The sequence below is a fragment of the Oryzias latipes genome, chromosome 6, assembly GCF_053564925.1.
Source record: "Oryzias latipes strain Hd-rR chromosome 6, Olatipes_Hd-rR_3.1".
NCBI lineage: Eukaryota > Metazoa > Chordata > Actinopteri > Beloniformes > Adrianichthyidae > Oryzias > Oryzias latipes.
In genome coordinates, this window is record NC_136242.1 from 10,160,996 (window position 1) to 10,176,901 (window position 15,906).

At 39.8% G+C, this 15,906-nt stretch overlaps 1 protein-coding gene across 38 annotated transcripts in view; it reads left to right on the forward strand.

Moving 5' to 3' along the window:
- Positions 1-12,850, forward strand: part of ppip5k1b (diphosphoinositol pentakisphosphate kinase 1b) — a 53,668-nt gene extending 40,818 nt beyond the window's left edge. For 15 of the 38 annotated variants that reach the window (XM_078948447.1, XM_020703810.3, XM_020703812.3 and 12 more), the window contains 3 exons: positions 7,818-7,955; positions 8,588-8,701; positions 11,265-12,850. In XM_078948447.1, coding sequence (XP_078804573.1) covers positions 7,818-7,955; positions 8,588-8,701; positions 11,265-11,365 — 353 coding nt within the window. In that variant the 3' untranslated portion in view covers positions 11,366-12,850. Of the gene's footprint in view, positions 1-2,576; positions 2,640-2,950; positions 3,234-5,227; positions 5,384-7,817; positions 7,956-8,587; positions 8,702-11,264 lie in introns of those variants that run through there. The other 23 variants (XM_078948443.1, XM_020703808.3, XM_020703811.3 and 20 more) reach the window with 4 other exon arrangements.
- Positions 12,851-15,906: the final 3,056 nt, after the last annotated feature.

The window sequence follows — 15,906 nt, forward strand, 5'->3', positions numbered from 1 at the left end:
TGATTCAGAAATTTAATCCGTTTTCACTTTTCCCACCTTGACTTTTACAACCTTTAATAGCTACTGCACTAAATGATCATTTCACATCTTTAAAGTTCCACAAGTTAGATTCAACTTTTCTGGAGAAAATCATTAAGATAGACCTTCACATTAGGTAAGTTATACCATAAGCATTAGCAGCACAGCAGGGATCATTGTTTGCAGTGAGCTGCTTAGTTAGGCCACTAGGTGTCACTGTATCGTCAAAGATGCACACTGTGAGAGACAAACATTAAATCCTCCAGTTTATTGTCTTACATCATGTTGTGCGAGGCAGGTGAGGAAGACTGTTGTTGTCAGTGCAGGTCATTTTAACAAGATAAAGAGTAAAATCAGGAAAATAAGTGAACCCCTTTATCCCCACAGAGATGCAGAGAAACATTTCCATCCTTGTGGATGACGTCAACTCTAAATACTTGTATCGCGAATTCACACGCCTGTTCCCAGACAAATGTGCTCTTTCATTAATATGTTCTATTTGAATGCCGTTTCAAATGCTTAATTACAGAAAATTCATTTTTTTATTATTGGACACGTTCTTGTCAGACCTGAATCTGCTGACACTGAAAGAAGCTGCTCATTTATTGCTCCATTTCACTTTAAGAAGCTGGTAATGTGAATATACTATAACATTGTATTTATTCTGTAATTTCCCTTAAAAAACAACATCTTTAATAATATATATGGATAGAAGTTTCTTTTTCCTGTAGGTTTCCCACCAGGACAGACATCCAACTATTTAACAGAAATAGTTTTTTTTTTAAATCGGTAACAGCTTTTTTTACATGTATTTTTAACATTAAGAAAAATTCCACACATAAAAACACCCTTTAATGGAAATGTTTACAAGCCTGTTTTTATTTTAGGTTTTGAACCACAACACAGAGCAGCATCTCCCAACCCTGGTCCTCAGGGAGAATCGTCCTGCATGTGTTTCCATGTTGCCCTGCTTAAGCTCATCTCATCATCAGGCTCTGCAGAAGCCTGATCATGGCAGTCATCACAGGCAGCTGTGTCTGCGATTGAAAAACTGCAGGACCAGGGTTGGGAAACACTGCAATAGAGACAATGTAAGAGAAGCAATCAGAAATGAAAAAGTTACTTCATTCACTCATTTTAAATATTTGTTTTCAGTTTGGGGAAAAAACAAAACATTTTGATATTTGAAAAACTTTACAGTAAGTTCCTTCTTTGCTCGCTTGATTAATGTCTAGTACTTCTAAGGGATTAAACATGAACCACATAGTACACAGAATCGGCTTGCATTTATGTATCTTTCTGTTCTTTAAACATGATGACATTTGGTTGCAACTTTATGCCTCATTTATTTTCTTTAGTGTTCCCTCTTTTTTTTTAAAACTTCTTATAGAGCAGTAATTATGTATTTTTCACCCTTGAAGTGTCTAAATGATAAATTAAATTATATTTTATTTATAAAGCCCAATATTACAACAAAAGTCATCTTAATGGGCTTCATACATGTAATTGTATGATATACATGAAATCATAAGAACATGAAGTCGTAGAATTCAACAGCTAATGCTTAAACTAAACAGACGAGGCTAAATTAGGCATCTCTGCCCTTAGACCCTCCTTGGTAAGGAAAAACTCCTAAGAAAAATGGAATCCGGAAAATTTGAAGAAACCTCAGGGGTGTCAACAGGAAGGAGGGATCCTCCCCCAGGACGGACAGGCGATGTACCAGAACTCTTAGAGAAGAATTAACTTATCTAACCCTACAACTTAAACTTTAAATATTCCAGGGACAATGCATGAATCACACTGCACCAAACAGAGACATGGAGAACTAAATGATCAATAAACGATCAAGAATAGAAGAGGAGAGGAAAAGTAGATGAGAATAGAGGACAGAACCCCAGTGCACCATACTTTCCCCAGCTTCAAACTTCTAGCAGCCTACTAACAACTCATTGTTGTTATTAAGTTGAAGTCAAACATGTTAATAGTAAGTAAAATATTCTCTGATTACTAGCTAGCCTGGCAATAAGCCTGAAACTGTTTCAGCCTCTTACATGAAGAGGAAGTTGAATGTTAGGATGGTCCAACTGAGGAAAGTTGTGCTCCAAAAATACTTTCCATATTTGTTCACGGTTTCTACTCAGAGGCAATACAAAGAGTCATGCCTTCCATATAAAAATGCATGACATTAGCTCAAATGCCCAAAATGATGCCCAAACTAGTTTGCACAAAAAAGGGAAAGACTGTTTTGGATTGTTTTTCTGTGAAAATGTCATAAATCTTCAGATCATAACTGTCCATTCCACTTTGTTTTGCATCTAGTCTAGTTTTACAAATCCATCAAATTTCCCCTCATCATTGACTTTGTGTGATCTCCTTTGAATTTATTCAGACTTTTTGACTTGATCTTTGGCCAACAAATGCTGATGAATTGGTCAGCAAACTCTTTTATTTCTTCATGTTTTTCCTCTTTTTTTGTGTGATCATCTTCACACAAAGGCAGGTTTACAGAGGCCAGGCAGCTTCAGTAACACCGGTTACCTTTCTTATCTCCTCAGAGCTGTTCTCTATGCTGGCAGTAAAGAGATTTTCTGTGTCGTTTGCCAGGCATCCGACCAATGGTATGTCCGCTTTTATTAAAGTATATTTCGACAGTCCTCCAGTGTCGCTGTTATCTTGCATGACCCTTTCATGGGAAAACATTTTCTGTGTTTTCTTTTTGGGTTTTGCGTTAATGACACGACTTGCAGGTTTTCTTCCAAGGCGTTTCTGTTCCAGCACACACCCTCGGTGCTTGTTGTCGGAGCTCACCTCTAACACCACCTGCTCTGTCCCTGTAATTTGCTGCTTTACTCACTGGAGGTGCTTTACATGGAAATACTTCCATGCATACGTACCGGTGCACACATTTAATGACTTTTTTCCCCTTCAGTTTGGACTGCAAATGTAAAAAGTTCTGATCCAGGATGTACTGCCTGCCCACTGACATGCGTGGCTTTCCGTCGTCACTGCATGACAGACCTGAGGTGACGAGTTAACCAGGTGATCATCAGGCTGGTTTGTAGATCTGACCTGCATGTGAGCTGCAGCTTAACATGAGAAGTTCTGCCTAAACTCCCACAGAGGCATCTTTACTTCTGCAGCAGGTTCTGGTTTAGCCCTGCTGCTCGGCTGTGGTACTCCTGTGTTTGTAGTCGAGCGAGGTTTCACCAGCGTGGTGGTTGGGCTTCACTCCGTGTTTTTTGGTGACGTGACGTTGGCCATAAGTGCTGATGTCACATTTTATAGTTGCATCCTTGTTGTGTGTACAGGACGAATGTTTTGTCCATTTGTGGTAAACGTGGAATACTGGACTGTCTGAGCACAGAAATGAATGTAAAACTTTCAATTAAAATAGAATACATACAAGTTGGTTCTTTTAAGTGCCCTATAAACTAAGAGAAAAACACCAAAAAGATTGAACACAGCAAGCCCAGCTCACACACAAAAAACAAACGGTAACAATCAATACAAATTCAAAATTCAACTTTAACATCCCACTGACATACTTGGTCTGGTTCAGAGAGATGCTCGGAGTGCTGATGATCCAGTCTTTATTAAACAGTTGAATTTCAGGCAAGTTTCTCTCAGGCATTGAACACATTCTCACAGCTGTCTAATCATTTACCGGTATTCTCTATAAAAACTAGTTTGGACCCTTTTGCTGTGGAGTAATGACAACCATGTCAATGGAGGACTATACCTCACAGTAATTCAAACACAGGCTGTCAATATTTTCATGACAGCTCATAACAAGTGTCCATTTCCAATGACAAATATAATCTGCCTTCGCAATGTTTCTGTAATTAAATTTAGGAGAATAATCAGTGTTTCTGTTTCCAAAATTGCAGTCGTTCTGAGGGAAATCGGGTTTTCAGATTAAAGTATGTTATCAGATGAAGAGGTGAGATTGTGATGAGATTGCGGTGCCCACTCAGAATCACTTATTTGATCTGCAGGAGTTCATCTAGGGTGACACTTGGCAGAGGCTGTGAAAACAAGCAGAGGAAAAAGACTGGATGCTGCCATTAGTTTTTTTGAAAGATTCTTTTTTTAAAAGGCGTCTTTCCTCTCAGAGTCTAACGTAGAAACCACGCTCTACTGGTCCATTATGGGTTTAATTTAAAAAAAAAAAGTTCTGTCCTAAAGGAATCCTTACTTTATGATACTATAATATCATAATATCATTGGGGCGACAGTGGCTCAATGATCGGGTCGTCCAATGATCGAAGGGTTGGCGGTTCGATCCCCGCTCCCCCCAGCCAACAGTCGTTGTGTCCTTGGGCAAGACACTTCACCCTCCTTGCCTCCAGTGTGGCTCCACTGGTGTGTGAATGCGCATGAATGATCCCGGTGATGGTCAGAGGGGCCGTAGGCGCGAAATGGCAGCCACGCCTCTGTCAGTCTGCCCCAGGGCAGCTGTGGCTACAACAGTAGCTTACCATCACTAAGTATGAATGAGGAGTGAATGAATAATGGACATAATGTAAGCGCTTTGGGTGTCTTGAAAAGCGCAGATAAATCCAATCCATTATTATTATTATAATGTTTAAAAGACAAAGCATCAGTGCTGCCTTTTTTACTGATGTGGAATATCAAACATTATGACGTTGTATTTGTTTAGTCTTCCATATAGTAATGCATACCTCTTTGAGCAACAGGTTGAAGGAGCACAAAATGACTGCAATGCAATACATTTATTTTATGCAGTAATTTCATTGAACTCAATTGACTTCAACCATCTGTACCAGATAGGAGCTGCTGATGTTTGAGGGGGAATCCTGAATATTACATGCAGCGTAGTTTGCTGCTTGAAACCTGAAGTATTGACTTCTGCTTTCTCTCAGCCTCTACTGGCTTCCTGCTGCCTGATGTTTAAGCTGTTAACGGTAAAGCAGGGGCTCGTCGAGATGCTCTATCTATGGGTCAAACATCAAGATGTGTCTGCATTCGGATGGACCGAGGGACACTAATGTGTTCCCTGTGCAGTCTGCTGTTTCAGCCTCAAATTGATGTCATGGAACCAGAACGTGCATTTTCTTCATTTCCCTGTTTTGACCTTCAGTTTGATCCAGCACCCGAAGAAGAGCACGCAGAGCTCTGACTTCTTCTGCCCCACTGCTCTTTCTCTTCATTTCCTTCTTTTCTCGCTCTGCCTCTTATCCCTCAGAGGCCTCTGATGAACTTGCTGAGCTGGCCCTGCTGGGTCTTGGCCCTCAGGCTTTGGATAGGGCCATGTCCCACCACCTGCACCACTGCCCTTACCACCTCTACCTCCTCAAAGCCCAGCTGATGTGTGGTCAGAAGCTCCCAGAGTCTCTCCATGGTCAGCGTCTGTAGTTCCTGCACACGCCTTGCTGCCGTCTGGCTTCCCGTTAAAAGCTAGAGCAGGAAAATGGGATGCAGCCTGAGCCGGATGAGATTTGCACCTGCTATGGTTCAGCTTGTTATCGCTTATATAGTTTTCTAGCCCTGCATTTTCCTTCCCTGTTGATGCACATTGATGCAAACGCTTGCATGTCTGCTAGACTCTGTCTTGTTTACACATAATAGTTTAACTTTCTCCGTTATTTGCTGGTTTAACCTAAGAACTGGTCATGCTACTGGAGTGTGAAAAGGATTTGGATTTGACTGAGGTCTCTAAATGGATGAAAACATAAAGTGCTTCTGAAAGAAGAACTCTACCTATGATGGATGAGGAAGCAGCAGAGGGGTTTAGCACAGCTTAACCTTTACTTCTTCAACACAGAAATGGCCTGGATTAAGAAAATGGATTAAATTAATTTAATAAAGAAAGTCGCACAATTTTTTGTATTTTAGATCTTATTATTTTGATTTGATTTGAAATGGTTTATTTCAAGCAATTAAGTAGAAATAATACACAACAGCAATATAATCATCAGTTATACATTCATACATTAACTAATCAAACTTAGGATAATTAGACATATTAATAAATATTGCTTGAAAGGGAGTGGGAGGAAGCGAACTTATATAATCCCACCCCGATTGTCAGATAGATCTTATTACTATTTATGTAAAGCAGCAGCTGCTCCAATCACATCCCAGCATCTCCGTTTGTAAGAAATTCTTTCTTTTAAAATATTTGTGCCACACATAAATACTTTTTTGGACCGATGTGCAATCAAATGTGGAGATGATGCAAAAATCTCTTCTTTTTTTTCAAACCAAAACACAATTTCTTCTCGAATCCCTGAGCAGCTTCTGTTTTAACTGCTCAAAGGCTGCTAAGGCTCATTTCATTTCAGCTGGCCACAGTTTATTTAGGTTTGTGTGCATTTGAAAAGCTTGCATGAAGAACTGGGGTTTTTCTGGGCACTGGTTTTGTGGATGCATTACCAGCATGTTTTTTATCCGTTTATTTTAGGCCATTTTGAAAACTTTTATTTGTCTGTTTTTACTTGTGAGAATTTAGAACCAACAAGAAACCTTCATTGTTTGGATTATGAAACATTAGACGAGAAACTGTGTTGGTAAAGCATTGATATCAGATGAAACGTTATGAACCGGATAATGATACATCATGTAATAAAATGGTTACGGTAGAACAGGGGTGGGATTATATAAGTTTGCAGTAAGAAGGCCGTTGCTTAAATTTGCATGTTCCCTTTGTGCATGCGTGGGTTTTCTGCGGGCACTCCGGTTTCCTCCCGCAGTCCAAAAACATGCTTCATAGGTTGATTGGTCACTCTAAAGTGTGCCTAGATGTGCATGTGTGAGTGTGTCTGTGTGTGTGTGTGTGTGTGTGGGAGGGGGAGTGATTGTGTGCCCTTTGACAGTACCCCACCTTCACCTGACAGTAACAGCCTTGTGACCCCATAAGGGATATTGCTAATTCAACTTTTGGATCACGGGAAACATCTTCAGTCATGGACGTCATTAAATCTACATTTTCTTTAGCTTTTCTTTGCAGCATAAATCAAAATCTCAAACATTAATTTTCTAATAATTCAATTCAGTTTGATTTATAAAGCCCAATATTACAACACGGTTGTCTCAATGGGCTTCACTATTTGTACAAAGCATAAAATCAGTTATAAAATACAACAGCTGATTGCTAAACGAAACAAAAAAGACTAAACTAGACTGGGCATCCCTGCCCTTAGACACTAAAGGCGGACTCCCTTCCTATAATCCATGTTTTTTAAAACAAGAACACAGATTATCACATTTTAAAAGAAAAGAAAAATGGTTTATAATGTTATTATTGGAGGCACATATGAGTCATTATATTTATTTGTTTCTTTGCACTTTTACCAATTTTAAATTCAGCCTTATTGACACAGACATCATTCCACTGTGTCTGTCATCTTTCTCTTCTATGACCTTTCATTCACTTTTCCAGTATCACCATAAAAAAAAGCCTTTTTGTGAAATCCAGTATAGACATATGTAAATGCAGGAGACACTTAATGTCTAGAAGTTAATGTTAGCCCTTTTTTTAGAAAACAGGACAAGGTTAGTTGTTTAGTTTTGTTGTGTAGTTTCTGCCTGAACAGACTACATCAGCTGCTGGACTGTAACCGTCACTCATCCTCACTCTTGCAGTCGTCTAAAACAGTGTGGGGCTGGTTAACAAACCAACATGGCTGCTGGATTTTGGTCTGCATGCAGCTGAAAGTGCAGATGTTTGACAGAGAACCAAATTGCTCTGTGAACATCAGTTCCACTTTCCTGAATCTGAAGAGCTGGAACGGTTTTTCTCTTTTGTGCGTCTGTGTTCTCCATCTGAACTGCAGGCTTTGAAGGCTGCTCCATGGTGCCCTCCATCTATCCACTGGAGACGTTACACAACTCGCTGTCGCTGAGGCAGGTGGAGGAGTTTCTCAGCAGGGTGTGTGAGAGCAGCAGCGAGGCGCACGTCAAAACCATGAAGGGTGAGTTTGTAAAATGAGGCGGCGTGAATAATAAAGAACATACCGCCGTTATTTTCTCCAGTAATATTTTATTCTTTGGCCCAATTTCTGCTTTTTAAATGACAGAACAGTTGTGTGGTCTTCTTGGAGGATTTATTTCCCGTTTTTTAAATAATTTTTACTGCTCTTTTGTCTTTACATTTAAGGTCAAATCTAAATGATTTAAATTATTACCTTAATAAGTATGCACTGCTCTCATTTAAAAAGTTACATTAACTTTCCATATTTCTCTGTGAAAAAATGCTCTGCAAACATTTATCTCCACTATTTAGAATTTTTATTTTGTTTTTACACCTTATTTTTTATCCTAATGTATATATTTTTTTATCAGCTTGGGATTTCTAAAAAAGTAACCACAAATTACAGAAGTACTCCGCTTTCATTTTAATTCCATCATTTACCCAAAAAACCTTAAAGATTTTAGCTGACAAAAACCGATTTCTCAGCTCTAAATTCACCGACTTCCTCCAGAATGTGCTGTTGGTGTGTTTACTATTTGCTCTTGCACCTTTTTCACAAACGCCCACATTTAAATCTCTCAGCTTTTGACAGTTAAGCTTTGCTAACCGAGCTGTTTGTCTTTTGTCCTCCAGCTCTCTCGGGTTTGTTTGACTCTCAGAGCCAGAGCTCTCTGTACAGTATGCACCATCCTCTGTCCACCTCTGGATCCGAGGCGTCGCTCCGACCGCCAAGCCAGACCGTCTGCCGTAAGTATTTTATTGATACCATTTCTAAAGCAATAGACTCCTAACTTCAATCCCTCAAACTGTGGCTTTACAGTAAAGTGTGGCGTTTAACGACAGCTGCAAAGAAATTCCACAAATTGCTGGTTTTAAATATTGATTTTGAGTTCTTGAATAAACCAAATCCAAAGAAAAGTTTTTTTTTTTAAGATGCTGGTGATTGCTGGCTTCAAATCCTGCTTCCAAGAGCTTTTCCCATCCGTTTTGGGAGTTTAGGAGCTGTGATGCTCTGCAGAGCAGCTTTTTGGTGTGAAAAGGAGAAACTGTAGACCTGAAGAAACTTATTCTCTGCTGGACTCTCTTCTCTCCTGCATTCAGCTCGTTCTTAGATAAAATCAGTGGTTGTATAGCTCTTTTCCAGCTGATGGGACTCAAAGTGCGTTACATTAAAGAAAATATTTTAAAATGTGGAACCACCATTTAATAAAATGTAAAGCGGTGTACTGTGTACCAAGACTTTTTTAAGGAGGTCATTGTCTTCCTGGTAAAACGAGACTGCAACCTGAAGGTGTTAAAGACCCAGTCCAATCATCTTTGATCAATTTAAAAGCGCTCCCAGTGGTCTTTAATTGTGGTTATTCTGTATATATAAAAAATAAAATAAAAAACTGTTATTTTCTAGGACATAGTTTCTGCAGAGCGGCAGGAGTTCTTTAGAAATTATTGTGAGTTGTGGGCTGGACTGAAGGCATGGAGCAACCTCCCTTGTCCTCACTGTTGCTAAGAGCTCTCCCACTAGCTTACAGCCCCTCACAACCCCAGCCTAACATTACCGCTGCAACAAAAATGGTGAGCAATATTGAAGCTGTGCAGTTGAACAGTTTAGATCCAGATTCCAGCTCAGACGAGGAAAACAAAGAACATGAATCTGTTCTTCTACAAGTGTATCTTCATTCATTCATCTTCTTCGGTTTTATCCCTTTTGGGGTCGCGGGCCTATCCCGGCCACTTGTGGGCGAAGGCAGGGGACGTCCTGGACAGGTCACCAGTCTGTCGCAGAACCACATATCACGCATACATTCACTCCCAAACCATATGGACAATTTAGAGTTCCCAATTAACCTATGGAGCATGTTTTTGGTTGGGAGGAGGAAGCCAGAGCCCGGAGAGAACCCACGGGGAGAACATGCAAACTCCACACAGAAAGGTCCCCCATTGGTGTTCTGTTTTAGGTCCCCCAGCCGGGACTTGAACCGGGGGCCCTCTTGCTGTGAGGCAAGAGTGCTAACCACTGCACCACCGTGCATCACATCACATCACTAATAAGCTCTTTGTTTCTCTTTTCTCCTTGGTCATGACAAGTTTAATTTCCTTCCACCCTTTGGGTTTTCAAGCATCTGCTAGGAGAATGTCTTGAAACTAGTTTGGTTTTTCTGTAGTTTGTGTTGTTGGAGCTGCAGAGCAACCTTTAGCACAGTGTGTGACTGCAGCTCCATATTCGTTATGCAACACCGGGGGCGCTCTGATGATTTCACTTCCCAACATTTCTAAGAAAAAGACGGGTCGTTTCACGTTCGTGTGCTAGAATATAAACCATAACTAATAGATCATTCGACCCTTTAGTCAGATGCTGACATAAATTAGCTCCACAAGTAGAAACCCACCAAACTGTTTTCATAAATGTCTCCATGGAAACGGCAGGGGCATGGTGATGTTTTCCTGTTTTTGTTTTTATGTCATCTGCCTTCATGGTGCTCGTATAAAATAACAACAAATGAAGCAAAAGAGGCAGAAATATTGCTCTGAAAAGAGGTTTTAATGTCACAAATGAACAAAAACACCAACCGATCCACTTAGAAAGACCTCATCATGAATTCTTTCTAACACTCTGGTTTTCCAGGAGACTTTTTGAGGAGGTTTTTTCATGTGTGAGTTGTTTGTGGAGTGAGGCATGTTGCAAGAAAAGACGGTCTTTGTTTTAATTCGTTATAAGTAATTAAAGTGTGGATTTTATTTACTCTCACTACAGGGATTACACAGAAATGTCCAGTGTATCTTTTTGGTCACTCATATAGATGAGGATTTAAATGATGGTATAATATGGCTTCAGGAGGTGATTGGGGAAGAATTCGAGCACTTTAAGGTTAGCTTAGCTTTTGCTGGATGGTTTTATTGTTGTAATCCCTTAAAATCACTCTTTAAAAACGTTTAAAATACTTCCATGTGGATTAAAGGTCCCACAGCATGAAGTCAGACTTTAAACATTTATTTGTCCATTTCTGATTGTAGCCGGCTTTAGACCCTCACATCCCTGGAAAATGTCAAGTAAATAAACAGATTTTTGATCAAACAGTAAATAAAGTCGCTTTATGTCATTTTTGACCTTTTTAAAACATAGTAGGTTTGTTGTTGTTTATACCAGCGTTTGGTAGTTGTTGTTTTTTTTGTACCATTAAATAAAGTTACATTTGTTCCTATCAAACAGGATCATTTTGATTGTTGGTTTGAAAAAGGGTAACACAGCAATGTGGTTTTACGGCTGTTGAATTGGAAGATGGATTATGAGTGTTGTGTGTTTTCTCCACAGATGGCAGCGTCCCCTCCAGCACTGTGTCCAGCGCGGGCCCCTCCAGCCCCCCCTCTCCAAACACTGAGACCTCTGGCCAGAACTTTGGGGTCAGTGGTTAGAACGTCAAGCTGAAACCCCCACAGGTCTTGATTGACAGAACAAGATTCAAAGCCCTCATCTGGACAGCCCGTGTGCTGTTAGTCATCCCTCCCCTCACATTTACCTCGGCGCTGATTCTAAAGAGATGAAACTGGATCAGAACTGCTGGACTCCTGAGGGAGAAACTCTGAACAGCTCCACATGAAAATCCGGAAGTTTGCCGTTAGTTTCCGTAAACATTCATCCTGATGGCATCAAACCAAGCAGCAGTGCCTTTTGATTAATCATGATGCAGTTTCCACTGAAAGAAAGCTTCCTGCTGTTCATCCTAAAGGAAAACACACAAACTTCCGTCCGTTTTGGAATTTTACATCTCAGTAGTAGGAGCTGGAGCCTTCACGAGCTGCCATTTGTATTTTAGAGTTTCTGTTGAATAAATCAAGTGTTTACTCTATAGTCTGGATTCAAATGGCTGCTTGAAGGACTTCAGTTTCCATCACACCTTTTGTTCAGGTTATTCATTTATTCAGTCTCCACTCTGTGTTTGAATGAAAGGTGCTTTACAAATACAGCAACTTGTCTTTATGGTATCAAGCTATACTAACAAAGACAAAGATATTTTCTAACCCTTTTTTAAAAACAGGACTGTCGGTCAGAGGAGTCAGCAGAGATGACGGGTTCCTCGGCTCTGACGTTCCCAAAGAACCCAAGTGTCATTCAATGCTAACTACATGCAAACGCTGTGATAGCTTTTGTCACACAGTCCCAACTTGATGATGACTTTATTTTACACACAGCTTTTCAAACATTCAGTTTCTCTATAATTGCTTTAAGATTAGTCTTTTACAAAAGTCATTATAAAAATCCAATCAAGCATCACCAAAGACTCACCAAAGCAAGTACAGCCATGATGCGGTATGTGCTTGTCATCAAGGGGTCAGGCCCCATGACTATGCAAAAAAGAATAATCAGGTTTTTCCTTTGGATCCCAAACTCCAGCCTCTCCTGGATACACAGTGTCGTTGTAAATGTTGTAAATGTGCCTTTGAGGTTTGGAGGAGTTTAGCCTGGTTTCCAATGTTCCTTTTGATAAACTGCTCTTCATCAAAGATTCTCAGGTATTCAGACAAACAAAAGCGACTCTGCTTTTTTCTGCACTTGGCTGAGCTGGGGTTCAGTTCCTTTCTAATGGTGGCCCCCCATATTTGCTGTTGGTGTTTATAAATGTGGCCAAAATTCACAATAATGAAACAAATTCAAGTGCTTTATTTCCAATGGTCCAGTTAAACACAAGATTTTCTCCAAAGCTTTTGAAAAAAGGCCCACAGGTTAGATTATTATTTTTTAAATAAATTCTTTTAAATATTTTTATTTTATTGTCAGTGCCAAATTTTTGCTTTAGATGTCTAATTATATGAATGTTGTGTTTGTGTAATGTGTTAACAGCTGGCCAAAGACTTGTGTTCTGTGATGGATTCTGAAAAACAATAAAGTTTAAAGTTAAATATCTGTGAGGTTTTAATGTTTTGGGGTTGACGTGGGACTCAGCTGTTACTGGTGGGTAAATATACAGGAAAAAAATTAAGTTTTTTTAAATGCTGTAAAGCACAATTCACTGCTTGCTGGCAGCAGCCACAGACCTCTTAAAGCTTTAGCCCCTGTGAGTCGCCACTAATGAGACAGTTCAGCTCGTTTTTCTTCTTTTTTTTTTTTGCCCTGCCATCTCACCTCCGTCCACGTCCGCACACACATCTTTCACATTTTCTTTCACCTTTGTTCAATTTTTTTTTTATCTGCTCCATCTTTTTTTCCCCTCTTCACTCATTCGCTGTCAATCTTTCCTTCTCCGTCACTTATTTTTAGTTTTTCTTCCACCGTTTCTCTTCTTGTGGAAAAACAGAGCCGCAGAGAAGACCCCACTTTCAATCACCCCCACCCCAACCTCTGTCTCCTCTTTAAATTGCTTGAACAATACTGATGACTCATGCCTCTTACGGCTTCCAGCCGTTGCCATGGTGACTCCCCCAGATGTAATTGACTCCTGAGCAACGCTGGGTGAATGAGGAGACGGAGACCGCCAACTCACCGGAAGCCAAAGCTGATGTCATTCCTGCTGTCTAGATGTCTGATCTTTCTTGGGGTTTTTTTTTCTGCATGCACGCACACACACACACACACTCACAGGATTTTCAATAAGCTCTCGTACACACACTGCCTGTTAAAAAACAATGCGTTTTTTTTCTCTCACAGCTCACCGGAGACAAACAGTCTGGTTACCTAATAGAGAAGATGTTCAAGCACGGGTCTCTTAAAGGATTAAAAACAGGAAAATTAAAAACATAAAGCGTAACATCTGATAATTTAGACATGTAATGTAGAACATTGAAAGCTGAATTTCTGAGAATCTTTTCTTCTTCCAGAAACTGGTCAAGAACAGTACATAAACATCTGCCTCAAAACAAAAGCATAAGGATTCTAGCTCTAAGTACATCCTCATCAGTGTTTTTTGAGCTAAGGCACACTTCCTTGATAAAAATCTCATGGCACACCACCAACTGACATTGCAAAAAAACACTATGTATGAAGAGTATACACCCATTCGTAAAGTGTCTTGAATGAGATTCTAATAAATAAGTCGTATTACAATTTGTCATATTTCTACTTACTCAGCGTGAAACCACAACCTTTTTGGATGAACACAGCTGATGTGCTGGCTATGGTCAATGATTAATGTCCAGGGCGTCCCCTGCCTTCGCCCACAAGTTGCCGGGATAGGCTCTGGCAGCCCTGTGACCCCGAAAGGGATAAAAACGGATTTGAAGTTGAAAAAAAGGTTAATGTTTTTTAGACCAATTACCGGTAGGTGAAATAGAAAAGTTTTCTCGGTACACTGGTTGAAAAAACATAGATTTATACCAAATTTGAAGATTGAAATTATTTTCATAGCTTTAAAAAAGTATATTTTTATTTTAATAAATCAAACTTTAAATAAAGCTCTTGTTTTGATGTTCGGCAGAAATTTCAGCTGTTCAACTGCACAACTTTTAAATATACATTCAGTTTCTTATTCCTTAAACATTATTTTTTACTCTATTGAGTACCTTTTTTATTAACCTGCTGTATCCCAGGGTTACTGTAGACTCCACACAGTCTCAAGTAGATTCCAAACTCCACACAGAAAGAACTCAGATGTGATTTGAACCAGGGCCTTTTTGCTGTGAGGCAAGTGAGCAAACGACTGTGCAACTGTCCCTATACATAGTATTAACACTTATGGATACAAGATGTGCTGTTTATCGATATATTTAGTTAGTCTTTTTTATTTAATAACATTTCTGGTGAATTTAAGATGTAGTTAAATTTCCCTGTCACTTTGTGGGACAGAAGGGAAACAAACGGCTCCAAAACTATTTGAGAACATGGCCAGCAGGGTAGTAATGTATTCATCATGTTGTCGTCTCACTGGAGAGCCAAACATCAGATTATAGGGCAGCATTCAAAGACTCAGAAGCTGAATGTGAATCAGGCCACAATCACCAATTCTTTTGTCGTTTTCTTCTCTCCAATGTTTGCAGATGAGGGGGCAGGGGGGGATAGAGGAAGGGGGGCACATCTGCTACCAAAAAAACAGATTATGTTAAAGCTACTTATCACCAGTTGAAATGAAGTCGCTGAAGAAGATTCAGGAGCAGGTGTGGAGTCTTCATGCTCCATCTTGGTGCCTGACCCGATCTGTTTTGTATTTTTTCTTTAAGTTATTCTATTCACAGGGATTTGCAACTGCTGCACAGAAAACCACTTTATCTGTACTGATGAGACGTGAATGAGGATGGAGCAGCAAAGCTTCAGTTACTCCTTTTTTTCGTTCAATCTTTTACAGCCAGTCAAATAACCAAAATGGACAAAGAAGTTAAAGGTAATCAGATTACAGTGATTTTCTTCAGGCTTTTGAGTTGTTAATGTGGTGTTTCATCCTAGTCTTCTTCTAAATTTTGTGTAATCCATCTGAATCTTCATGGCTAGTCATAAACTGATCATTAAGTATTTTTGAATCGAAAAGCAGTGAAAAACTTGAGTGACATTCCCTTTAAAATCCATAGGGTTGAATTTGCTTCCAGCAAATCTGTAAACAAGCTTTCCACAATTTCAGGAGTGTAATTCTGGGAATGTTTGTGCATTCCTCCAGAACAGAGGTGGACACCGAGGGCGGCATTCTTGCTTGTTTTCCAAGATACCCTGCTCTGCATGTCCTAAATTGGCAAGACACACCTGATCCAGGAAATCAAATATGGATATCTAGAAATTATGCAGACACACCGGCCCTCGAGGCCTGCAGTTGCCCCTATCATAGAAGCACATTTGTGAATAATGTTGGTAATGTTGGTAGAGAAACAAGTGTTTCGCAGATGATCTTCCTCCACAGAACTGAACTGGAATTCCCTGAGCCTCTGGGAGCCTCATTTTGTACCAAATGTTAGTGGAAGCAGTCTGTCAGAGTCATGCCAATGTGCAGGATTTTCTCTAGATGAGTTAACATAAAAACAAGGAACAAAGCTTTAAC